Source organism: Budorcas taxicolor, chromosome X (assembly GCF_023091745.1).
Source record: "Budorcas taxicolor isolate Tak-1 chromosome X, Takin1.1, whole genome shotgun sequence".
NCBI lineage: Eukaryota > Metazoa > Chordata > Mammalia > Artiodactyla > Bovidae > Budorcas > Budorcas taxicolor.
The window spans coordinates 17,638,203-17,662,890 of record NC_068935.1 but is presented as its reverse complement, the minus strand read 5'-3'; the positions used below and the strand labels follow the sequence as shown (position 1 = coordinate 17,662,890).

Below are 24,688 nucleotides of genomic sequence, written 5' to 3'. Positions count from 1 at the left end.
TAAAACCATTTTAGAGAGTCTTTGGAATTTCTCAGTCACGGATATAAAGAAGGATTCTAGTTTATCCAGTAGTGATTCTTTTTGAGGAAATGGAGAGAAACAACATTGTACCATACTTGAGTTGCCATGCTACCATCCCTCTCCAGCTTTATTGAGATATAATTGACATATAGCATTGTGTCAGTTTTCGAGAAGGCAGTGGCACCCTACTCCTGAACTCTTGCCTGGAAACTCCCATGAATGGAAGAGCCTGGTAGACTGCAGTCCATGGGGTCGCTAGGAGTTGGACACGACTGAAGAGACTTAGCAGCATTGTGTCAGTTTAAGGTCTACAGTGTGATGATTGGATGTACATATGTATTGCAAAATGATTACCACAATGTTAATTAAAACATTTATCACCTCACATAGTTACTATTTGTGTGTTTATGAAGAGAACATTTGAGTTTTTATTTTACCAACTTTCAAGTATACAATACAGTCTTATTGATCATAGTCACCATGGTGTACATTAGATCTCTAGACTTATTCATCTGGAAGTTTATACCCTTTGACCAACATTTTCCCATTTCCCTCACCCCCTAGACAGAGGCAACCACCAATTTATTCTCTGTTGCTATGAGTTCAGCTTTCTTACGTTTCGCATAGAAAGGAGATCATGCGGTAGTTGGCTTTTCTGTCTGACTCATTTCACTGAATATAGTGTAAGGGCTGATTCTGCTCTCATTTGAGAATGACTCTGTTCTAGTATTGAAAGAGTCATCCATAGAGTTATTCATTGTAGCGCAGCTGAATTTACATTACTTGCTATTTTGAATATTTAAATTATGTATAAATATGTATGCTTTATGTAATAATTCTTGTTGATTTGGTCTAAGGAATGCCAAAGCAACATCACCTAGTGATATAGTGATAGTTGGGGCTTTTACTGGTTGGTTGGTTTGTTTTGTTTGTTTTCTGTTTTCTACTTACTAGCTTGGGAGTTAGTATATCCCAGACCTTGAACTACTTCTAATTCTCCACAGAGCTGTGAGCAAGAATCCTTTTTTTTGGTTGTTGTTGTTGCTAACTTAGCTTCTATTAAGATGGAATAGGAATGCCTCATGTATAGGGAAATAATTTTAAGAAACTGTAAAACTCTCTGCCAGTCTGTAAGAGTTACAAGGTGGCAGTAACAACATTAGGATTGTTGGATGTTTTAGTGCTATTTGAGAACACGTCAATATATTTTAAAGAAAAGAAATATTTTAAAGTTATTTTTATGTGACATGTGGACGAATTATTTATACTTTCAGTTCAAGTCAGTTCAGTCGCTCAGTCATGTCTGACTGTGACCCCATGGACTGCAGCACACCAGGCTTCCCTGTCCCTCACCAACTCCTGGAGCTTGCTCAAACTCATGTCCGTTGAGTTGGTGATGCCATCCAACCATCTCATCCTCTGTCGTCCCCATCTCCTCCTGCTTTCAGTCTTTCCCAGCATCAGGGTTTTTTCCAGTGAGTCAGTTCTTCACATCAGGTGGCCAAAGTATTGGAGCTTCAGTTTCAGCATCAGTCCCTCCAATGAATATTCAGGACTGATTTCCTTTAGGATGGACTGGTTTGATCTCCTTGCAGTCCAGGGGACTCTCAAGAGTCTTTTCCAACACCACAGTTCAAAAACATCAATTGAGTCAATAGATTTATTAATTGGCCACACCACATGGCTTCCAGGATCTTAGTTTCCCAACCAGGGATTGAACTCAGGGCCATGGCAGTGAAAGCACTGAGTCCTAACCCTTGGACCTCCAGGGAATTCTTGTAAGAAATTTTAGACAAAGTTAGTGTATAGAAGTGAAGGAACCCCTATACTTGCTCTTAGTGTTTTTGAAATGGTAAACAAGTTAGTGAAATTAATTCTTTAATAAAGTAAATATTTCCATTATGCTAAAGACTTAAGATTTTGTAAATAGAGTATTTTCAACTAAAGGCTATCTCAGTGTTCGTGTAGTTCTTTTCATATTATTTAATATGTTGCTTACCTTTCAGGAAATCATGGATAGAATTTATAAGAATGTTATGAGCAAAGTCCAAGAGATGAATTATATTCAGAAAACTCTGTTCAAGATAGGGTATGATTACAAATTGGAACAGATTAAAAAGGGATATGATGCACCACTTTGCAATCTGTAAGTATATTTCACAGACTCTGTAGTTTGAGCCTTTAAATCTTTTTGTGTTTTAATATCTGGAAGATGAATAAGTATGACAAGTTAATTTAGTTTGAGCATTGCCATCATGATCATAACATTGAATTTCTCTCTTACTTCTAAGCTTTGTTGCTTATATAGCAAGCAGAGGACCTTGAACTCTAATCTTGGCAGTTTAACAAATTTTTGTAATTGGTGTACATATTTAAGATTTAATTATAAAATTTGGTCTCATGAAGAAAAACTAGAGTAGACTTTTTCTCAAGATAGTTGAGAAAAAAGTGATCTAACTAAAGTGATTTTCAATATTTTGTGTGAAGGTTTCTGATTTATTGTATTCATAAAATAGCATATTAAGCATATGAATATAATGGTTACTGTAAATGTAGTGCTGCGGAGTCAAGATGAGGAAGCATTTTTCATTGGAAGGGAAATAGATGACAAAATGTTCCAAAGATAACTTCACGTTTTTTCCTTTGACATCATCCTTTTCTTTCATTTGCTATGCTAAGTCACTTCAGTCGTGTCCAACTCTGTGTGACCCCATAGACGGCAGCCCACCAGGCTCCCCCATCCCTGGGATTCTCCAGGCAAGAACACTGGAGTGGGTTGCCATTTCCTTCTCCAATGCATGAAAGTGACAAGTGAAAGTGAAGTCGCTCAGTCGTATCCGACTCTTAGTGACCCCACGGACTGCAGCCCACCAGGCTCCTCTGTCCATAGGATTTTCCAGGCAAGAGTCCTGGAGTGGGGTGCCATTGCCTTCTTCGTTTCTTTCATTTACTATGTGTCAAAGCAGTTTCCCAACACTGTACAGTTTTCTTTTTGCATTTTTCAGAGTTTTTCTAGCATTTTTTAAGGTGTTACTAGTTGTTGCTTTGATCACCTCTCATTATCATAATGGTCCCGAAATTTAGATGTTCAACCAAAGTTGAGACATCTTTTCCAGAGGCTTTGAATTATGCTGCTTGTTGCATCACCAAGAATAATCTCTGCATACATTAAAATATAGATAGCCAGTGGGAATTTGCTGTGTGACATGGAGAGCTCAACCCAGTGCTCTGTGACAACCTAGAGGGGTAGGATGGGATGGGAGATGGGAGTGAGGCTCAAAAGGGGAGGGGACATATATATACCTGTGGCTGATTGATGTTGATGTATGGCAGAAACCAGCACAATATTGTAAAGCAATTATCTTCCAATAAAAGATTTTTAAAAATCATTTTTTGCCCCTTTTAATCAAGGATACTGTTTAAAAAAGTGAAGGCTCTGCTGGGAGGGAATGTCCGTATGATGCTGTCTGGTGGAGCACCCCTGTCTCCGCAGACACAGCGATTCATGAATGTCTGCTTCTGCTGCCCAGTTGGTCAGGGTTATGGATTAACAGAAACGTGTGGTGCTGGGACAGTTACTGAAGGTAAGTTTTTTTTTTTAATTAAAATTTATTGAAGTATAGTTGCTTTACAATGTTGTGTTTGAATGTAAGCATTTTTAACATGGCAAATAATTATATAAATATAATTGCTGTTGGGAACCATGGTGACTTTATACCTCTTAAGTAATATTGGATTTAGTGCAAATCTACATATTTTAGTTTTAGAAACTTTTGGTTGAGTCACGTGTACCCTTTATTTGTAAGCCTCATAAATATTTATGACACATTGTCATTCCTCAAAGTTCTGTTACCCTGGTCTCGTAATCTGTCTCCAGAGTGATCACTTCCTCAGAGCACTGTGCTCTTGGATTAGGTATCGGTATTTTTTTCCTCCCAGCTTTCTTTTTTTATTAATTGTTATTGGAGTAGAGTTGCTTTATGATGTTGTGTTAGTTTCTGCTTTTCCGCTTTTGTGCTCCTTCTTGAACCTGTGTTCCTATCCTGACTTCTTGTTTGCTTTCTTTTCTATGTTTTCAACAGCCTACAGCAGGGTTTCTCAACTTCAGCACTGTTGAGATTTTGAACCAGATAATTCTTTATTGTTGGGACTTCTCCTGCATGTTGTAGGATGTTTAGCTGCTACATAGCCGCCAGATGATGTGACAATGAATTATATCTTTAGTTGTTGCCAAGTATCCCTGGGTTGTGAAACAATGGAGTAGAGCAGTTCTTTTTTGTTATCTCGCTTTCACTTTAAACTCCTGTCCAAAGTCTATGCCATTGTCCAAAACCATCTGTCCATTGCAAGATTGTGTATGACAGTGTTATTCAGTTCAGTTCAGTTGCTCAGTCGTGTCCGATTCTTTGCGACCCCATGGACTGCAGCACACCAGGCTTCCCTGTCCATCACCAACTCCTAGAGCTTGCCCAAACTCATGTCTGTTGAGTCAGTGATAAAACCATTCAGGGCATTAGCTTTGAAGTCATTGGATTGTTTATTTTTAATATCTTTAAATTTCACTCGATCTCCCCATTTTTTTCATTGGATTGCTCCCTCCCCTGGCTGCCACCTTTGGCATCTCACTTTTTGTTACTTCACCATGTCCTGAAGTAACAGTCTTTCAACTGCTGTGTCTGCCTCTATTATGTCACTTCTGATTCATCCTGTATTCTTCTGTTAGACATGTCCACCTCAAACACTGCTTCATACCTGGTGAACCTAGATTTCAAGCATCTCTAACCTGGCACCATTGTACTTATTCATCATTATTTTCCACCTGTGTATACACCTGGGTTCTTTTCTGCAGACAAGCCAATCTTCTTACTCTGTCTTGTGTTTTCTGTTCCCTTCTCTTGGAATGCCCCTTTTGCTGTCTGGTCCCAGCCTTCTTCTCACATGCAACTCTTCAATTAAATCTTCCCCAGCCATTTCATTGTATGTTGATCTTTGTAGCCTCCAAGGTGCTAGTATGCTCACCTTCAGAACCATGCAGTTTACTATTTAAATGTGCTCCAAATTATTTAATGTCCTTTTCTCTCCAGGTAGTTTGTTTGTAAGCTTGGTGAAGGCAGGGTCTCCTTACCTTTAATGTGTTTTTCTCACAGTGTTTAATGTAATGCTAAGGTACATAATAAGTTGTCCATAAATACTTGATTAATGCACACAATAATCACATACTACAAAAGGACAATATCAGTGAAATGTCATGCACCAATTAATATCCTTGTTACTCTTTCCCTTATAGTTACTGACTATACCACTGGCAGAGTTGGGGCCCCTCTTATTTGCTGTGAAATTAAGCTAAAAGACTGGCAGGAAGGTAAGCATTTTATGACAAACTCTAGTGTTTCTAGATATGCTGAAAATCACCATGAGCCTCTAGACTTCCATTTTTCTTAAAGTGTTAGGTTGTCAGTGGTAGCAAGTGAGTCTTTGCTCTTGCTTGTTTTTTGTGCTTTCTTTTTCTTCAGTAACATCATTAGGTTCCCAATAGAAAAAGAAAATCTCTAGAATCTAGGCATGAAGATTCTGAACTTGGGAATACTTGATGGATGCTAAAGAGGAAAACGTTCTTAATGGGGCATTCCCTGGGTTCAGAGAAGGATATATTATCCTATCCTTTGAATCTAGAGATTGCTAGTGAGTAGATTTGGACTGAGAAATGAAACCCCAGATTTTCAGGGGAGACAGTGACTAATCACACACTCACTCCCCCAACTTCTTAGCTCTTGACCCCAGCAAACATTTTTATAGTTGAGAATCCACTGTCTAGCTTTGTCTAGTTTAATTTTTATAAGTAACTATAGAAGGTGAACCACTTAGAGGAGACCTGTGCTTTACAGACATTAGTGATAATCCTTTTCTATAAATCAGCTGAAGGCAAAAGTAAGGCAGTCTTCCTGTGATGAAATTGTGAAAAAACATTAAGCATATTCATTAACTGCAAAATAATTAACAACCTAGCCATGCCAGATGAAGAGTAATTAAAAAGTTTAAGATTTCCTTCTATTTTTAATTTACTGTATTTGGTATATAATATGCAAATTGAAGACATACCGCATGTTATTTTGGTACCTTTATATATTGTAATATGATTGTTGCTGTAGTGACATTCAGCATCTCTTATTATATTACATAATTGCCTTTTCTTTGTAGTGGATGGGATAGTTAAGTTTTAGTCTCTAAGCAAGTTTGATGGATATAGTACAATATTATTGTCTGTTAAAAAAAAAATCAAAGCTTAACATTTAAAAAGGGAGTATTCACCTTAGGATGGAGCCGTAGACTGAAATTTTAAAGGACCAGTTATTTTGTTGTACATATCCCTTAGGTTGTTCAAACCCAAGAAAATGAATGTGCTTTGTCTGATGTAAATTTGAAGTTTCTAAAAGTGTTCCTTCTATGTGACTTTTTAATTATGTGCATTATTGTTGGTGCTCTATGAGCAAACAACCATTTCTTTTTAAATACCATGTTGAAAAGCCAGTTTCATTCCCAGGTGTTTAACATCTTGGAAATAAGACTTCATTCTCCCATGGTAGTGCCTTTCCAGCTTTAAAATGAAAATTTGAAAAAATATAGGGGCTGTGTGTCTATGTATATTGGGCATCAGCATCAAAATTGCTGTATTCAGTGGGTTATTTATTAAGCAGTGGAATCAGAGAAACAAGGTATATTATAAAACTTGGTAAGAATAATTTTGCCTTTAATTTTTATTTTCTGATTTTTCTGGTACTGGGCTTTAATGTCAGTTTTGTGGGGAGTGGGTCCATGTTTGGAGTTTTCCTTGCTATGAAAGAATCTTTGCTTTATATAATATGAATGATGTTCATGCTTTACATACAGTGAGTTTTGTCATATTAAAATATTGAATTGTTTTAAATTAATGAGTAGCTAACAGTTGGAACTGCTTTAAATTCTTTTATGACCTAAAATCTAACCAGCATCTCAGTTGATCAATTCGAATTTTTGTGTATTTTCCTTACAGTAAGCTTTGTTCAGTAATAAACAAGTAATGAGTGTGATAAAATGTTTCATTACTCATTGTCAGTGATTTTGGTGTTTTCACTTTTAAAGCTATGACTGGCCAGAGGCAAAGTGAAGAAAATAACGTTTCCCTCTCACTTCATAGCTTCTCTGGTGGCTCAGGTGATAAAGAGGCTGCCTGCACTGCAGGAGACCCAGGTTCGATCCCTGGGTCAAGAAGATCCCCTGGAGAAGGGAATGGCTACCCACTCCAGTATTCTTGCCTGGAGAACTCCATGGACAGAGGAGTCTGGCGGGCTACAGTCCCTGGGGTTGCAAAGAGCTGGGCATGACTGAGCAACTAACACTTTCTTACTTCATGGTGTTGCCTTTGAGAGCACTTACTCTCAAACTGCTCTCTTTGATGAAAACAATATATTTGAAACACATTTGATATCAACATATTAATAATTTATAACAGCTTCAAATATTATCCTACTTGGGGGTGATTTTATTTTAGTATATGTCTGTGAACCCTAATGCTGTCTGTGAGGCTTTAATGATGTTCTGAGTGTGAAATTTTATGGTCCTGGGAAGGTTTCAAATGGATTGGTACTTCTGCAGTCACAGTCACCCTCTATCCTCACACAAATCTCAGTAAATATTAACTACTATGCTCCTGTAGAGTGAAGTAAAATTTGACCAGCAAAAAATATTAGCAAAGGCTCTTTAAGAATTAATGCAAGTAAATTTTGTTTTGAAACAGTAACTAAATAGCTTTTATAACCTCCAGGCGGTTATACAATTCATGACAAGCCAAACCCCAGAGGTGAAATCGTAATTGGTGGAAAGAATATCTCCATGGGATATTTTAAAAATGAGGAGAAAACAGCTGAGGATTATTCTGTGGATGAAAATGGCCAAAGGTGGTTTTGCACTGGTGATATTGGAGAATTCCATCCTGATGGGTGTTTACAGATTATCGGTGAGTGTGTTCTCTTTTTGTGCTTTTCTGTAGTTTTTGCAGCTTCAACAACTATGAAAGGTAATATTGGTCAAGTCATTAATAACATTGATGATGGTTCCATTGGTTTAAACTTCAGACATGTTATTTAATTAATGTCTGTGCTTCCCCATCTGTGAAATAGGGACAGCAACACTGACCTGGCAGGGGTTTTGTTAGGATGAAATGAGTTTGTATAAAATGCTTAGAGCAGGGCAGTGCCTTCACCTTAGTAAGTGGTAGTAGAAGCAACATTAGAGTGGGCAGACATAAATTTGAAGTTTCTGAAAGTGTTCCTCCTATGTGACTTTTAAATTATGTGCATTATTGTAGGTGCTCTATGAGCAAACCACCATTTCTTTTTAAATACCATGTTGAAAAGCAGGAAAATAGCAGTTGGTGATGAGAAAACAAAAATTGCTCAGAAGAGGGATTTTTGGTTGTTTCTTTGTGGGTTTTTTTCCTTTTTTTTGGTCAACTACATTTGGTTACATATAAGCATGTACTGCAACATACCCTATTCTACCTATTCTAGGGCTTCCTCACCATTTACCTCCCCACCCAAGAGGCATTGTGGATACGTTATTTTCCCTAGTGCCCACTTATATGACTCTAACTAGCCTAGACTCTTAGAACAAACTTTTTGGCCAACACATCTCAGTTCTCAATGTTAATCTATTCTGAGATTGTCAGTTGGCTTGGCACTGCCTTTATGGAGCCTACTAGAATAGACTTTGAAGTTCAAAACTACTCCAAAATAGCCCTTACACTACTCACTTTAATCAGCCAAAAGTTAAAAATTTGACTAGCTAATACCGATCACAGTGTTGGGTCTCATTCAGGCTCTTTTCAAGCCATAAAATTTCCTCAGTCATATCTCTAACGGTCCATTTAAATCTGTCTCTGGACCCATATGTGACCTGAATAGAATTAGAGATTTCCTGAGAAAAGCTGGTTCTTCACCTAGAAGTTTGATCTGCCAGGGAAATTTCCTGGAAGCATGGCTTGATTTAGAACCAGTAACAACCTCATTGCCTTTTCCCCCTTGATCCTTAATTGTGCTAGAATCAAAGGTTGGCTCTGTTGGCATGTAGAATGGGTTCTAAGCCTATGGGTAGGGATATAAGACAACCTGATGATTAGCCACGCTGTGCCATCCTGTGCCAGCATGTTATTAGAGCACAGTCATTTTAACAATAAAAAATTGAAAAACTTTTGGTGTGGGATGTAACATTTTAGCCAGTACTTCTTTAAATAGGCATTTTCTTTTTAACTGATGTGTGTGAGCGGGCATTCTATATAACAAGATTTTAGAAGTATCTTTATAACTAAAGGTTAAGGCAATGGGATGGAAAGGAAATCAGAATTGTACATACCTGTACTGTGGGTAAGCTAACATGCTTCATGCTTACAGACCGTAAGAAAGATCTGGTGAAGTTACAAGCAGGAGAATATGTGTCTCTCGGGAAAGTAGAAGCTGCACTGAAGAACTGTCCACTTATTGATAACATCTGTGCTTTTGCCAAAAGGTAATTTTAAAGTCGCATTTGTTTCATATACTTACAGTTACAGGATAATTGGGAAAATATTGATACAATCATAAGGGAAACGTTAAACTTTCAGAGTTGGGGAATGTTATACATTTTATGAAAGTTCTTGAATTCAACAGCTTAAAGGTCATTTGAGATAATCCAGACATTTTAACCATTTATGGACCACCTACAATGTCTTGCTATGCCACAACAGTTATTTGGTTTAACATCCATAACAACTGAAACTTAGCATAAGTAATTTTCCTAGGAAGGTAACACAGCTAGTATAAGTTTTCTAAATAAAAAGCCTGAGAGACTGAACCATTTTCTTTCTTTATATGTTAAGATGGTTTATTTTTCTGGACTTTATTACTCCCTTTAAAAAATTTAATTGTAGAAAACACAAAACCTAAATTTACCATCTTAACCATTCTTAATATAGTTCACTAGGGTTAAGTATACTTACATTGTTGTACAACCAATCTCCAGAACTTTTCATCGTGCAAAAGTGAAACTCAATGTCCATTAAACAACTCCACGTTTCCTCCTTCCCCCATCTTCCCCACCCCTGTCCACCAACATTCTCCTTTCTGTTTCTGTGAATTTGACTACTCTAGATGCCTTAAATAAATAAAATCATACAATGCTTGTCTTTTTGTGACTGGCTAGAATATTATTCAGCCTTAATAAGGAAGGAAATTCTGATACATACTACAGTATAGATGAACCCTGAGGGAAATTCTAAGTGAAATAATCCAGTTACAAAAAGATAAGCACCATATGATTCTGTTTATTCAAGGTATCTAGAGCAGTCAAATGGCAGAATCTCTTTCTTTCTCATGGCTCAGTAATATTCCATTGTACATATACACCACATCTTTATCCGTTCATCCACTGATAGACACTTGTTTCTGTATCTTGGCTATTAGGGACTAATGCACGCAATCCATTACATGGACTATGCAGCTGTGGACATGGACCAGCTATCTCTTTGCTATCCTGTTTTCATTTCCTTTGGACTGATACCAAGAAGTTAGATTACTGGATCACATGACAGTTCCATTTCTAATTTTTTGAGGAGCCTCCATACTGTTTTCTATAGTGCCTGCACCAATTTGCATTCCCATCAACAGTGCACAAGTGTTCCTTTTTCTTCACATCCTCCCCCAAACTTGTTATTTCTTGGCTTTTTGATAATAGCCATTTTAATAGGTATGAGGTGATATCTTATTATGGTTTTGATTTGCATTTCCCTGGTATTGAGCACCTTTTCATGTACCTGTTTGGCCATCTGTATGTCTTCTTTGGAGAACTGTCTATTCAGATCCCCATACCTATTTTAACTGAATATTTTTTGCTATTGAGTTATATGAGTTCTTTATATATTTTGGATATTAGCCCTGTATCAGATATGATTTTTCAAATACTTTTCTCCCATTTTGTAGGTGGCCTTTTCATTTCGTTGATGGCTTCCTTTGCTATGCAGAAGCTTTTTATATGCTCCTACTTGTTTGTTTTTTGATTTTTTTGCCTTTGCTTTTGGTGTCTAACTTAAAAAGTCATTACCACACCTATGTCAAAGAGCTTCCACCTTTGTTTTCCTCTAGGAGTTTTATGGTTTCAGGTCTTTGCCCATTTTTTAATAGAATTATTTTTTTGTTGTTATTGAGTTGTATGAATTCTTTATACATGCTAAATATTAACCCCTTATCAGATATATCATTTGCAAATAGTTTGTCCAGTTCCATAGATTGCCTTTTTATACTCTGTTGTAACCTTTGATACACAAAAAGTTTTTTATTTTTCTTGTACTCTTCATCTATTTTTTCTTTTGTTGCCTGTGCTTTTGGTATCATATCTAAGAAAGCATTGCCAAATCCAATGTCATAAATCTTTCCCCTTGTTTTCTTCTAGGTGTTTTATTATTTTAGCTCCTACATGTTTAGGTCTTTGATCTATTTTGAGTTAATTTTCCTATGTGCTATAAGATACAGATCCAGCTTCATTCCTTTATAGGTAGATATCCAATTCTTTCAACACTATTCCCCATTGAGTGGTCATGGTGCTCTTGTTGAAAATCATTTAACCGTATATGCAAGGATTTATTCTGGACTGTATTCTATTCTATTGGTCTATCTATATGTCTGTGTTTATGGCAGTACTATGGGTTTTATTACTTCTTAATGAACTTGTAACAAGAGAAATATATATTTGGACTTATGTGTATTATTTTCGTTGAATCTATGTTTTAATTTCTGTTCTGCTTTATTATCTAAATTTTTAGTGACCAGTCCTATGTGATAAGTTTTGTGGTTCCTAATCAGCAAAAGTTGACACTTTTGGCACAACAGAAAGGGGTAGAAGGAACTTGGGTTGATATCTGCAATAACCCTGCCATGGAAGCTGAAATACTGAAAGAGATTAGAGAAGCTGCAAATACCAGTAAGTAAGAAATTGTTTGTCTGCTGAAGTCCTCAAAAGTTATTTAATGAAGTCCTATGCATTAGGCTTTTCAAGATGTCTATTTGTTTTGATAATAAAATACAAGTTAAAAAAAAAACTCTTATATATAATGAATTTTCTTATTGAAAGGATCTTTAAATGTTATATGGTGAAGTAACCTATCTAGTTCTTTATTGCATGTCACAGCATCCCTGCTAAGTGGTCATCTAGCCCGTGTTTGGAATGGTCTGTCTTTGTTCTCATTGGGCGTCCCTGATAGCTCAGTTGGTAAAGAATCTGCCTGCAATGCAGGAGACCCAGTTCGATTCCTGGGTTGGGAAGATCCCTTGAAGAAGAGAAAGGCTACCCACTCCAGTATTCTGGCCTGGAGAATTCCATGGACTATATAGTCCGTGGGGTCGCAAAGAGTCGGACACGACTGAGCAACTTTCACATGTGCCCTGGTGTGAATCTTTTATCATTTACTATTATGTATACTTACTTGGTGTGGTCCCTTTTAATCTAGAGATCTCTGCTCTTTGTTTCTGGAAAATATCCATTTACCTTTTGTTGTGTGTTTGCTTTTCTTTCATAGTCTTTCCCCCCTTTAAGTTTCGGATTCACGTTTTTATCTGGGACTACTTTTATATGACTGTTGACCTTCTGCATTCATCCTCTTATTTTCTTATCTATTTTTTCTTTTGTATTCTGTCTGGTCCATTTTGTTTTATATTCTGGCAGATCCCTCAACTTTATCATTGTGTCAGTGTGTTGAATTTCCAGCTTCTAATATCAGGATTGAGATTTTCAAGAGCTCTTTCCTGCTTTCTCAGTGTCCTTTCAGTAGCATCCAGTTGCTTTTTCCTGGGTGCAGTCATCCTCTGAGGATAACTTTTACGACGTTTTCTTCTTCTGTTAGTGTTCCTGTTTCCTCCAGGTTCCACTTTCTGCTTGCTTTGGTTAGCCTCACATACATCTGCTGACCTTTGCCCATTCATATTTGAGAACAAGGTACTAAAAAGCTGTTTGGAAAACTTACTGGGCTTCACTGAAAGGTTACTCAAATGTTAACGTCTTGGGTAATACTGTTGCTGCAAAGACTTCTCCACTGTCTTCCCTGGAGTGATATTAACCCGAGTGTCAGTATTCTGGCAGCCACAAAAGGGACTCGGGGCTGGGGTACGTAGATCTTCTCCTCACTGAATTCTTAGGTTTTCAGCTTTATTCCCTCCCTCTACTGTACCTGGTTTCCTTGAGTCCAGAGTCTCTAGTTCAGTTGGGGCTTCCCAGGTGACACTAGTGATAAACAACCCATTTGCCAATGCAGGAGACTTAAGAAATGCAGGTTTGATCCATGGGTTGGGAAGATCCGATGGAGGAAGGCATGGCAACCCCCTCCTATATTCTTGCCTGGAGAATCCCATGGACAGAGGAGCCTGGGGGGCTACAATCCATAGGGTCACAAAGAATTGGACATGACTGAAGCAACTTAGCACACATGCACACCTATCTCCAGCCTGGTTGGGGACGAGCAGAGTAAGAGAGAACTGTCCTCTGAGGAGGCGGGGGTCAGCCCTCCTGTTTTCAGTGTGCCTCTCATCTCTTTCTTTGGCCCCTGTAGCTTCTGTCTATGGGCTTGGGAAGTCGGTTTGCCTCTGTCAGTGTCCTTCAATGTCAGCAGTTAGCTTTTTAGCCCATTTGCTTTTGGTCTTATAAGATTTTCTTGAGTCCTCTCACCCACTGTCCTCTTTCTCGTGATTCCGTTTTTTTTCCTGTGAGGTTAATACCTTTTTAATATAAAAATTATTTTCAAACTGTTTATTTTCCAGGGGAACCTGTATAAACTGTGTACTCTGCATGCTTAATTGGAAGCTGTTAACCTAGTTTAACCTGTTACCTTCCCTCCAAAAAATGAAAATATCATTTTTCTGAGGACAAGTTTCCTATATTCATTCTAAACTACTGGACAATACAGAAAATTTAAAGGAGGAAGCAAAAATCACTTGATAGTAGTTACCTTTGGATGGTGACATTACATTCTGGTATATATACTTAATGTATCAATGTCATCTACTTTCTTCTAAGTCAGTAGATATAGAATTGCATTACCATTTTTTTTTAGCTAAATAGTATTCCAGGGTAGGAGTGTCTACTTGTTAGACTTTTTCCCTCTACTGTTAAACAAATAGACCCCCACCTGTTCTCGCCTCCCAGTCAATTTATTTTTTATGTAATTATTTTATTAGTATGAATCCTTAGCCATTGAATTTCTTTTTTTAAAATAATTTTATTTATTTCTTTTTGCCTGCGCTGGGTCTTTATTGCTGTGTGTGGGCTTTGTCTAGTTACAGCAAGTGGGGTCTTCTCCCTGCAGTGGCTTCTCTCGTTGCAGTGCACAGGCTCTCGGCAATGGGCTTCAGTAGCTGCAGTCCCTGGTCTCTAGAGCACAGGCTCAATAGTTGTGGTGCCTGGGCTTAGTTGCTCTGAGGCATGTGGGATCTTTCCAGACCAGGGAGTGCACTTGTGTCTCCTGCATTGCCAGATGGATTCTTTACCACTGAGCCACCAGGGAAGCCCTAGAAATGAAATTTCTGAGTTAGGGAAAATTCTATTTTAAAGGCTTATGGTTTACCTTAGACTTCCCAGGTGGCGTTAGTGGTAAAGAGTCTGCCTGTCAGTGCAGGAGACATGAGACGAAGGTTCTGTGTCAGGAAGATTCCCTGGAGCAGGGCATGACAATCCACTCCAGTATTCTTGCCTGGAGAATCCCATGGACAGAGGAGCCTGGCAGGCTGTACTCCATAGGATCGCACAGAGTCAGAAGCAACTTAGCACACATACCTGGTTTACCTTATGTTGCGAAATAACTCCCTCTTCCCCCAGAAAAATTGGACTAGTTTATACTCCTGTTAGAGATACATGAGCACACCTATTTCCCTAGCTAGGGTACTCTTATTTTTTTAGATTACCTACTTAAGTTCCACTTTGGTTTAAATAAAGAGTTTGCAACGTTTGTTAGCAAGTTGAAGTTAAAAAACTATTTCCCCTAAGAAGAACATTCTTCTAGTTAACTCTGGTCACTGTAAAGTTTTGGATAACAGTTATTAACATAATCTAAAAAGTATGTTACTTTATAAGCATAAAGACAGTGGCTTAATTTTTTCTTAAAGTTGGTTTTGTTATAGTATTATTGACATATCACACTTTTTATGTTAATATCACCAGGCTTCCAGAATTTTCTTTGACACAAATCCTCATTTTTTTCTTTAAATGTAGTATTTTAAAAACAATTTCAGTCAATAGGAGAGGCTGTTAGTCACTCTCAAAGTACTAATGGACTAGAATGTGACTTGAATAATTCATCATTGAATATTTAACTGTGTGAAAGCAATAATGGGGGAAGTTTTTCAGGCTGAAAAATGGAATAAAATTCTAGGACCTAATACATCTACATAACTTTCCTATGTTTGGAATAGACATGAAACTGAACAGTTCATGATTTGGTTAATGAACAGTAATCATGAGTTAAGTCTGTATAAGTCATGAGCTTGTCTGTGCCACAAAAGATTTATTTTACTAATCTTTTGCTTCAGATTATAATTTCAGAAAGTGAAAGTGTTACTCTCTCAATTGTGTCTGATTCTTTGTGGCCCCATGGACTGTAGCCCACCAGGCTCCTCTGTCCATGGGATTCTCCAGGCAAGAATACTGGAGTGGGTAACCATTCCCTTCTCCAGGGGATCTTTCCAACCCAGGGATAGAACCTGGGTCTCCCATTCTTTAACTTTTGAGTCACCAAAGAAGCCCTAATTTCAGAGACTAAGGCAAAAAAGTATGAAATAGTTTTGATTGGTCTCAGCTAAATCTGCCTGAAATCATGCATTGTTCACAGCAGGCCTCTTCATGTTTTAAATATAAGTGCAAGGTATTGATAAGAATGCAAAATAATTGTTTTGGGGTGATTTGACAATTAATCACTGGCTAAAAAACCTGACATTTGCTGCCCCCTGCAGGTCACATTTCATAATGTCCTAGGTAATTCTGATAAAATGCCATGATTAAAATTGTCTTTTTCTCTTCCCCTAATCTTTTTCACTTGTTGGCAACTTTTACTTTTTATAGGAAACTGTGTGATTGCCTGTTGTTCTCTATAACTTGTGGTACTAGATAATATTTAGGCATTTCCAAAACTTGGAAACCTCTGATGCAGCATTTAAAATATATATATGCTTTATTTGCTTGTGTGCAATTGAAATAATATGCCTGTTTTGTCTCATTGTTGTCAGTGTTTCTGGAGTAGGACCTAGGTAAGTAGGGAAAGTAATACAAAAAAAAAGGTTCTGGCGCCTGATCAATACTTGAGTTATTCCCTTGAAATTCAAATTTGGCCTTATTTCAGGGACCTCTGTGTAACTGAGCTGTAATGTATCATCAGCGTAAATACAGTTAATTTGAACAAGTTTTGATAGTGTTAGTTGCTCAGTCATGTCCGACTCTTTGCGACCCCATCGCCTATAGCCTGCCAGGCTCCTCTGTCCATGGAATTCTCAAGGCAAGAATACTGGAGAGTGTTGCCATGCCCTCCTCCAGGGGATCTTCCTGACCCAGGGATCAAATCTGGATCTCCTGCATTGCAGGTGGATTCTTTACCATCTTAGCAACCAGGGAAGCCACCAGGGAAACAAGTTTCATATCCTTTTATTTACCTTTTTAGGCATCACTTTTAGGAAGTTGGTTTCAAGTAGTTCAAAAGATTACTTTTCATACTCAGCTTTATATTTTTCTCTTATTTTAATGAGAAACTCACTAATTCAACCAAGCTTTCATAAAACTTAGACTAGCCTTATAACAAAAGCTTCATTGAATTTGAGTTCCTTGTGCCTATCACTAAAACCAAGTTATCCCTAAAGTTACCTAAGGCTGTTTGTAGTAGTTTGAAAGCATGTGGATGTTTGTGTCTTCAAAACTGCTGTTTTAAATAATAGCATATAAAATAAAGCTCATCTGTAGATTAACATCACTGTTAGTAGTGAGCCTTCAGAATCTTAAAGAAGACGTTGTATTAATACAAGTAACTTGACTGACTATAACTTACTGAGATTTAAAATCATTGAGTACTATATTGATTGCTTCTCTTTATTTTCACCATTTTCTTATATTTCTTTCAAGTGTTGTCTAACTCAAACCCATTATGTGCTACATCAGTTCTTATATCGTTTAAAAGTATGAAATTCACAACCCCCTTTTGATTATTTGAATTATAATAAAGTTTCTGAAGAACAGTTATCTAGAGGCTAATTTTCTGTGGAATGAGTGAATAAATATGTATGTGCTTCTTGAGGGCTCAATGTAGCCTGTGAATGGCAGTGAATAGAACAAAGCCCCTGCTTTCATGAAGCTTACATTTTAATAAGTGAGACACCTATACAATGTATGGGGTGGTGATAAGTATTTTGAAGAAAAGATAGCATAAGGGGATACAGAGAGACAAAGGGACTTCTGTTTTGTTAGGAGTGGTCAGGGAAGTCCTCTCTGAGGAGGTGACATTTGAACACACACTTGGATGAAGTAAGGAAGCGAGCTGTGCAGCTACAATAGGGAAGGCCATTCCAGGCAGAGGGGGCAGCAGATAGACTCTAAATAGGAGGGTGTCTACACCCTGTGTGTGTGTGTGTGTGTGTGTGTGTGTGTGTGTGTGTCCTCAGTCATGTCTGACTCTTTGCAACCCCATGGACGTGTGTGTGTGTGTGTGTGTATGTGTGTGTGTGTGTGTGTGTGTACTCAGTCATGTCTGACTCTTTGCAACCCCATGGACTGTAGCCCGCCAGGCTCCTCTGTCCATGCGATTCTCCAGGCAAGAATACTGGAGTGGGTCACCATGCCCTTGTCTGGGGAATCTTCCTGAGCCAGGGATAGAACCTGCGTCTCCTGCATTGGCAGACAGATTCTTTACCACTACATCGCCTGGGGACATATATATTAGGGAAAAAAACTGCATAGACCAAAACCATACAACTGAAACAATTGATGTGTACTTTGAGAAGTATAAAATGAAATTATAAGGTGGTGGTATTATTAATTAACTATAACATACCATTAAGTAAGTTTATCTCATCACCTGCATCATCTAAATCCTGCAAAATTCATGTTTTATTAATTGTTTCTTTCTCGTGCTCTTCCCCCTCTCCTTTCCTCCCTTTCCTCTCCCTGCCCCTACACTTCTCACTTCAGTGAAACTGGAGCGATTTGAAATTCCAATCAAGGTTCGCTTAAGCCCAGAGCCGTGGACCCCTGAAACTGGTTTGGTCACTGATGCTTTCAAACTGAAAAGGAAGGAACTGAAGAACCATTACCTCAAAGACATTGAGCGAATGTATGGGGGCAAATAAAATGCTGATCTTGTATTTACAGTTGTGCAGAAGGTGGCTTGGTGGTTTTTTGGTTCTAGAGTTTTAAGCCTCGCATCATTGAACTGTCTGTTAGAATGTAAAGTGTATCGTTCTAAAGACATAGTAACAAAAAATCAAAACCAAAAGAGATTAAGTCCACTTTAATTAGTTTCCATAGTTCTAGTGAAGCTGAAATTGAAAAGTTATTTCCCTGTAATTGTGTTATTAATTTTAGAACAAACCTTCTGTTTTTAAAAATTAGCCTAAGATTATACTCATGGGGTCGCAAAGAGTTGGACACGACTGAGCGACTGAACTGAACTGATACTTGTTTCATTAAAGAAAAAAATTTAATGTTGAACAAAATAAATTAGAGCTGGAGTAGAATGTAGTTTGAGGAAATTTGCAACTTCCAACGTCTACTGTCTTCCTAGTTCAGAAGATGCTTAAATATTAAGCATGACCAAAAAATGTATTAACACTACTCAAAGCAGAAGTGCTGCAGGGCTTTAAAATTCTCTTCCATTTGTCTTGATTTGTAATGTAATATACGGAATCAAATAAAAACATTGGAAACCATTTTAGGATTCATAATTGTTGTGTAGGTTAGACGTAGAATCATTAGAATATTGTGAATAATTACAGTGCCTGAAGTTAGAATAAAAACATATAAATGCACCAAAAAATATCTAGTAATACATTTAAAGGGAAATTGAACTGTTGTTTGAAACTTGGAGATTGAAAATCAGTAACTGTAATTATTTGAATGGCTTAAGTATAAAAGTACATCTTCAAAATGCTGAAAATTGCCTTTCTCTGTTCAAAATAAGACTGAAACCAAGAGTTAAAATGATAGAAATTTAATCAAATTTTAGTGGGAGCATTTTCTCTGTTAGAAAAGGTGATGAAATCCTGAGTATTTCTTATCCTGACCCTTGCATAGCATTGAACCTGGGAAAGGATTTAGACTCTGAATTTATCTTTAATAACAGGGATTGATTTTAAAGTATATTAAATCACACTCATAATTTAAGGTCTGTTTGCTGTTGCCGATTTGATTCTTGATCAATTGGTATTTCTAAAAGCATTGCATTTTGCTTTAATTTTAGCAAAGCAGATTATGATAAATGAATTCCCTGCTATCTTGTTTGAATCTATGAATGATTAATTAATTTGGATGAATTTGGGGAAGTTAAAGGGAAGAACACACTGTTACTACTTTTTTTCCTGTTTGTAAGAAGAGTTTAGAAACTGGAAATGCTGGATTTGGGAGAAGGGAAGTTACTCAATAAGGGACTGATATTTGTGCAGTAACTTTGTGTGTGGGCTTCTTGTTGAATCTTTAATTGAAATCTGGGATTATATATCCCTGAAATATAGTCACACTTGAACCATAGTTACTGTAAAAAAAAAAAAAAAAACCACAAAACTTCTTAATACTGTTATTCTTTGCACTTTTTTCTTAATCATTTTATATATATACATATATATATGCCTATATATATATATGTTGCTTATATTGCTTTGTACAGTTGTGGGCCACCACTGCAACAAAACACATTCTTTTTGCTCTAGAATATTTATAAAGAAAATATTTAAATGTTATGTATATGGTGGTAAAAAGGAAAAATCATCTGGTGTTATTATAAGCAAGAATGAAGGTTTTTGTAAAGAATGTTCAGTGTCTGCAATGTAAAATTTGAAGCAAGGCCCCCTGAAGTTATGTGTATGTGAGTATTCTCATTCTTCCCAAATTGCCTTTGAAGCGTGAAAAACCATTCTTACCAAGTAGACTACTATTCAGCTTCTGCTGTTCCTGGCCCACTGTTGACCCTCTAAGGATGATGTACTTAGACTTTTTCAGTATGTGACCCCCCCTTTTGGAATGGTGATTTTAAATGTGCGAGTGCATGCATACATACTCAGATATTTGCACCCCCACCCACTCCCATCTCCCAAAAGCTAGAACACTGCCAACTAATCTGTTGTATGGGTCCTTTAGAAACACGTAATTAACACTTAAGGATGGGTGCTGCTAATTCTTTGTGAAAATCCAAATATTGTTAAGGGACCAGGGAGATGCCACTACCCCCCAATTTTTCATCAAAAAATACACTTGTTTATGTAAACAGATCTTTCCATATTCATAGTGACTTTTCAAGTATTTGAGCCTAAAGATTTTGATCCTACATTTTTATACTGGTTTAAATCGTTCACTGTTATTATTACATGTCAGCCATCAAATAAAGTTGTACTTTAAAAATTTCCTACAAGTATGTACATTTCTAAGATGAACACCTGTGATTTTTGCTTTAATTACATGAAAGGATCTTGCCTCCAAAATTTCCTACAAGTATGTACATTTCTAAGTCAAACACCTGTGACTTTTGCTTTAATTATGTGAAAGTATCTTGCCTCCTTGATATTTGTATTGATTCTTTTTTTTTCTGGAGTGGAGGTATAATTGTATCACTTTTTGGAACTGAGATACAGATGAATGATTCAAACAGTCAGAAGTTAAGAATGATGTTTCTGTGGTCATAAAAGATTGATTAATAATCTTTGCCTATATTTTCCTGATGGCATGTTACAGATGTTTCTGGAATAGCAAGATGAAAACAGATTAAAGATTGTGGGGTATTTGGGATTTGGAGAGAAATATTTTAATTTTCAAATGTAGTTACAAATTAGAATGTATTCATATTTGTATTTTCTGTTAAAATGCACGATTGCAGGATTGTTACTTAGATTTTCGTGTTTTCCTTGAATGAAAGCTTTGTTCTCGTTTTTAAGTTTGCACTCGAATCTTAAGAAATAAATCCACCCATGTTATCAAGTCAATTCGTGCTTAATTATGTGCCAGGATAAAATCTGCAAATTTGAGGAATGTTAACCAAACTTTTAAACACGTATTTCAAAAGTATTCATCTTTAGGTTTATAGAATTGCATTAGCAGATAACCTGGTTTGTACAAATCACATCCATTAGTTTGGAGGATTGAACCCAAAGCTGTTACTTTCATACAGTTAATAGAGTAAAATTCCTTTGTAGCACTGATACTGTGGGACAAAACATAGTCATGTTGTGTGGATTGTTAGCATGTGCTAATAAATAATTGTTACCTTCAGGCTAATTAAAATTTAGGGAGAAATTAAGTTACCTGAGTTATATGAGGGTGTATATAAAATGGTATTAGAGACCGGGAACCATTGCCTGAGTCTATTTCCTGGCTTTGCCACTCACTAGGTGTGTGACTGGGCAAGTTCATTAACATCTCTCCCCTGCATTTCTCCTTCCTGAAAAATGAGGTTGATTGATAATAGGATGGTTGTGAGGGTAAAATGAGTTAAATTGTTTAAAACATAGTAAGCATATGTTACCAGCACCAACAAAAACATATGTTAGCTGTTATCATCATTGTTGTATCCAGGTAACATTCATCAGTCAAGTTATTTAACATATTGGCTGGCACACTCAGGGACTCAAAGAACTGCTAGCGCCTGAAGACTTGGTAGAGAGAGTTCTGGATTTAGAGGTGAGGAGACCTGGGCTCACTCTGTCACTAGTTTTGTAGCCATGGACAAATCTCATAACACTCCCTTAGCTTTAGTTTCTTTTTCCTATATCAAAGAAAGAAAGGGGGAAGACTGGACTTAAAAAAAAAAGCCCTTTGTAAATAGAGAAAAATGAATGACAGAAGAAATAAGGAGTGTAATTGACCCTAAGTCCCATCACATCTAGCTTTCTTATTGTGATTTTGCTATCCCAAGGTGATTTTTTGTTTTTTTAAGATGCCCTCAGTCCCAAGTTTCCTATATGGATATGAGGCTGTAGATGATGCCATGCTACTAGGTACCAAGAGTTTCTGTCACTCCTATGTTCTCTCCTTAAAAAGCATGGCTGTGCACACACAATTCAACTGTGCTTTCTATTTTTTTAAACATGATCCACGATGCTGTGACCATACACTTCTGTGTATCGTGCTCGTGCTCAGTCCCTCAGTTGTGTCTGACTCTGTGATCCCATGGACTGTAGCCCACCAGGCTTCTCTATCCATAGGACTTTTCAGGCAGGAATACTGGAGTGGGTTGCCATTTCCCTCTCCAGGGGATCTTCCCAACCCAGCAATCAAACTTGCATCTCCTGCCTTGGCAGACCGTTTCTTTATACTGAGCCACCTGGGAAGCCCCTGCTTCTGTGTATATGAAACAATATTTTATGACAATGTTTATGTGGAAAAAAACAATGAGATGACCAGTGATGCTATTTCATCTATTTAAATGCTGGTTGTCACCCTCTACACTGATTTCATGATCCCACAAGATAGTGCTGTCTGATGGGACTCGTGAGTTTGGAAATGTTTTGTATCTCTGCTATCCATTATAGTACCACTAGTCACGTGTGGCCATCAAGCATTGGAGATGTGGTTAGTGTGACTGAGGAACTGAGTTTTTCATTTCATCTCCATGCTGGGTAGCACAGCTCTAGAGAGTCTGCAAGCCACTCTTTGGAAAGCACAGGTTCAAAGTCAGCTATCATATGAAGTCCATGAAAGAAAGCTATCCCTTACCCTCATCCTCCCACCTCCTCTACCTCAGAGACAACCACACTGTTAGATCTCCCAGTCAGTGCTAGTATTTTCTTCTTAGATGAGAAGGCAAGGATTACCTTTGAAAACTAGAGAAAAGAGCAAATTGGAGTAAATTGGTTCTGTAAGATAAAAAAATTTTCACAAAAAAACTTGAAAACTCCCATTAAAAAGAGCAGAGAGCTGCAGAAAAAGTAATTATAGAAAACAAAGCCCAGCTCTTACTATAAATATGATGGCTAAAATGGAAAATTGAAAGAACTGGTAGAGGAACTTACTCAGAAAGTAGAATTTTTGGAGGGGCCAAAATATTGTGGTAAAATAATATATAATGAAATGTTGCTTTAACCATTTTTGAGTGTGCAATTAGGTGGTATTATATTCACAACAATGTTGTGCCACTATCACTACTACCTAATTCCAAACAGTTTTTTAAAGATGAAAAATAGGAACAAAAAGGTAAGGGTATTAAAGAGTCAGTCCAGGTGATTCATCATTTGAACAACAGAACTTCAAGAGAGAGAGAACCAAAAAAAGGGGGGATTTCAAGTATTCAAGAAAATTACCCAGAACAACATGGGCAGAGTTTGTTAAAAAAGCTTTGCTGTAAGGTGATGTTGGCTGAACCATTTGGGAAACCCCATGTCAGCACTATTCATAATGACCCACAAATTGGAAACAACTATAATGGCTATCAACAGGAGAATAGATAAATTGTGGTATATTCATACAAGGAAATGCTACATAGCAAGCAAAAAGAATAAACTGCTACATGCAAAGATATGGGTGAATTATATTCACAGATAATTATGCTATACGAAAGAAGCTTTCACAGTACATTATGATTCTATTTATATGAAGTTTATATGAAGAATGGCCACAACAGTGATAGAACCCAGAATAATGGTTTTCTCTGAAGAAAGTGGTGGTATTGCCTAGAAAGGGGCATGAGGGAATCTTCTGGCATCCTGAAAATGCCCTATATCTTGTTTACACGAGCAGCCTGAGTAGGATCAGACATGTCTGGCCTGAGGAGGCAAGATTGATAGGAGAAGTTGAAGGTTGGGTGTGTTGCAGAAGAGGATGAACCAATTAGGCTGATCTCAAGCTGATCAGTTTTGGGAACAAATGTGTTTAAGGGTGTGGGAAAACCTGAAAGGCTCATCTGATGAGTAACATCTTTGTGAGCTTGAATAGGAGAAAGCAGACCTAGGCAGCTGTGAAATAGGGCACAGACAACTTGGGTGAACTTAAATTACCTGGAGTATGTCAGTATATTTCACTGTTTGCATCTGCTTTCGGTCTCAGTTGGGCTTAGTTTTGGGGAGACTTGACCTCATGTACCTGAAGTTCATTTGCTATGCTCTTCCCGCAATTACTACCATAGATCAGACCTTCACTGCTTCTCATCTCGATCACCTGTGCATGCCTGAGCGCTTAGTCGCTCAGTCTTCTCTGACTGTTTGCTACGCTCTGGACTGTAGCCCGCCAGGCCCCTCTGTCCATGGGCTTCTCCGAGCAAGAATAAAAGTGGGTAGCCATTCCCTTCTCCAGGGGATCTTCCCAACCCAGGGATTGAGCCTGATATTCCTACATTGCAGGCAGATTCTTTACCGTCTGAGTCACCAAAACAGCTATACTAACCTCCCAACTAGTCTCTTCAGTTCAGTTCAGTCGCTCAGTCGTGTCCGACTCTTTGCGACCC

The 24,688-nt window shown here is 37.5% G+C and overlaps 1 protein-coding gene across 3 annotated transcripts in view; it reads left to right on the top strand.

Moving 5' to 3' along the window:
* Positions 1 to 21,223, top strand: part of ACSL4 (acyl-CoA synthetase long chain family member 4) — a 73,768-nt gene extending 52,545 nt beyond the window's left edge. For all 3 annotated transcript variants that reach the window (XM_052663046.1, XM_052663045.1, XM_052663044.1), the window contains exons 10-16: positions 2,028 to 2,167; positions 3,433 to 3,605; positions 5,309 to 5,383; positions 7,823 to 8,014; positions 9,447 to 9,561; positions 11,849 to 12,006; positions 18,238 to 21,223. In XM_052663046.1, the coding sequence (XP_052519006.1) occupies positions 2,028 to 2,167; positions 3,433 to 3,605; positions 5,309 to 5,383; positions 7,823 to 8,014; positions 9,447 to 9,561; positions 11,849 to 12,006; positions 18,238 to 18,395 (1,011 nt within the window). In that variant the 3' untranslated portion in view covers positions 18,396 to 21,223. The remainder of the gene's footprint in view (positions 1 to 2,027; positions 2,168 to 3,432; positions 3,606 to 5,308; positions 5,384 to 7,822; positions 8,015 to 9,446; positions 9,562 to 11,848; positions 12,007 to 18,237) is intronic.
* Positions 21,224 to 24,688: the final 3,465 nt, after the last annotated feature.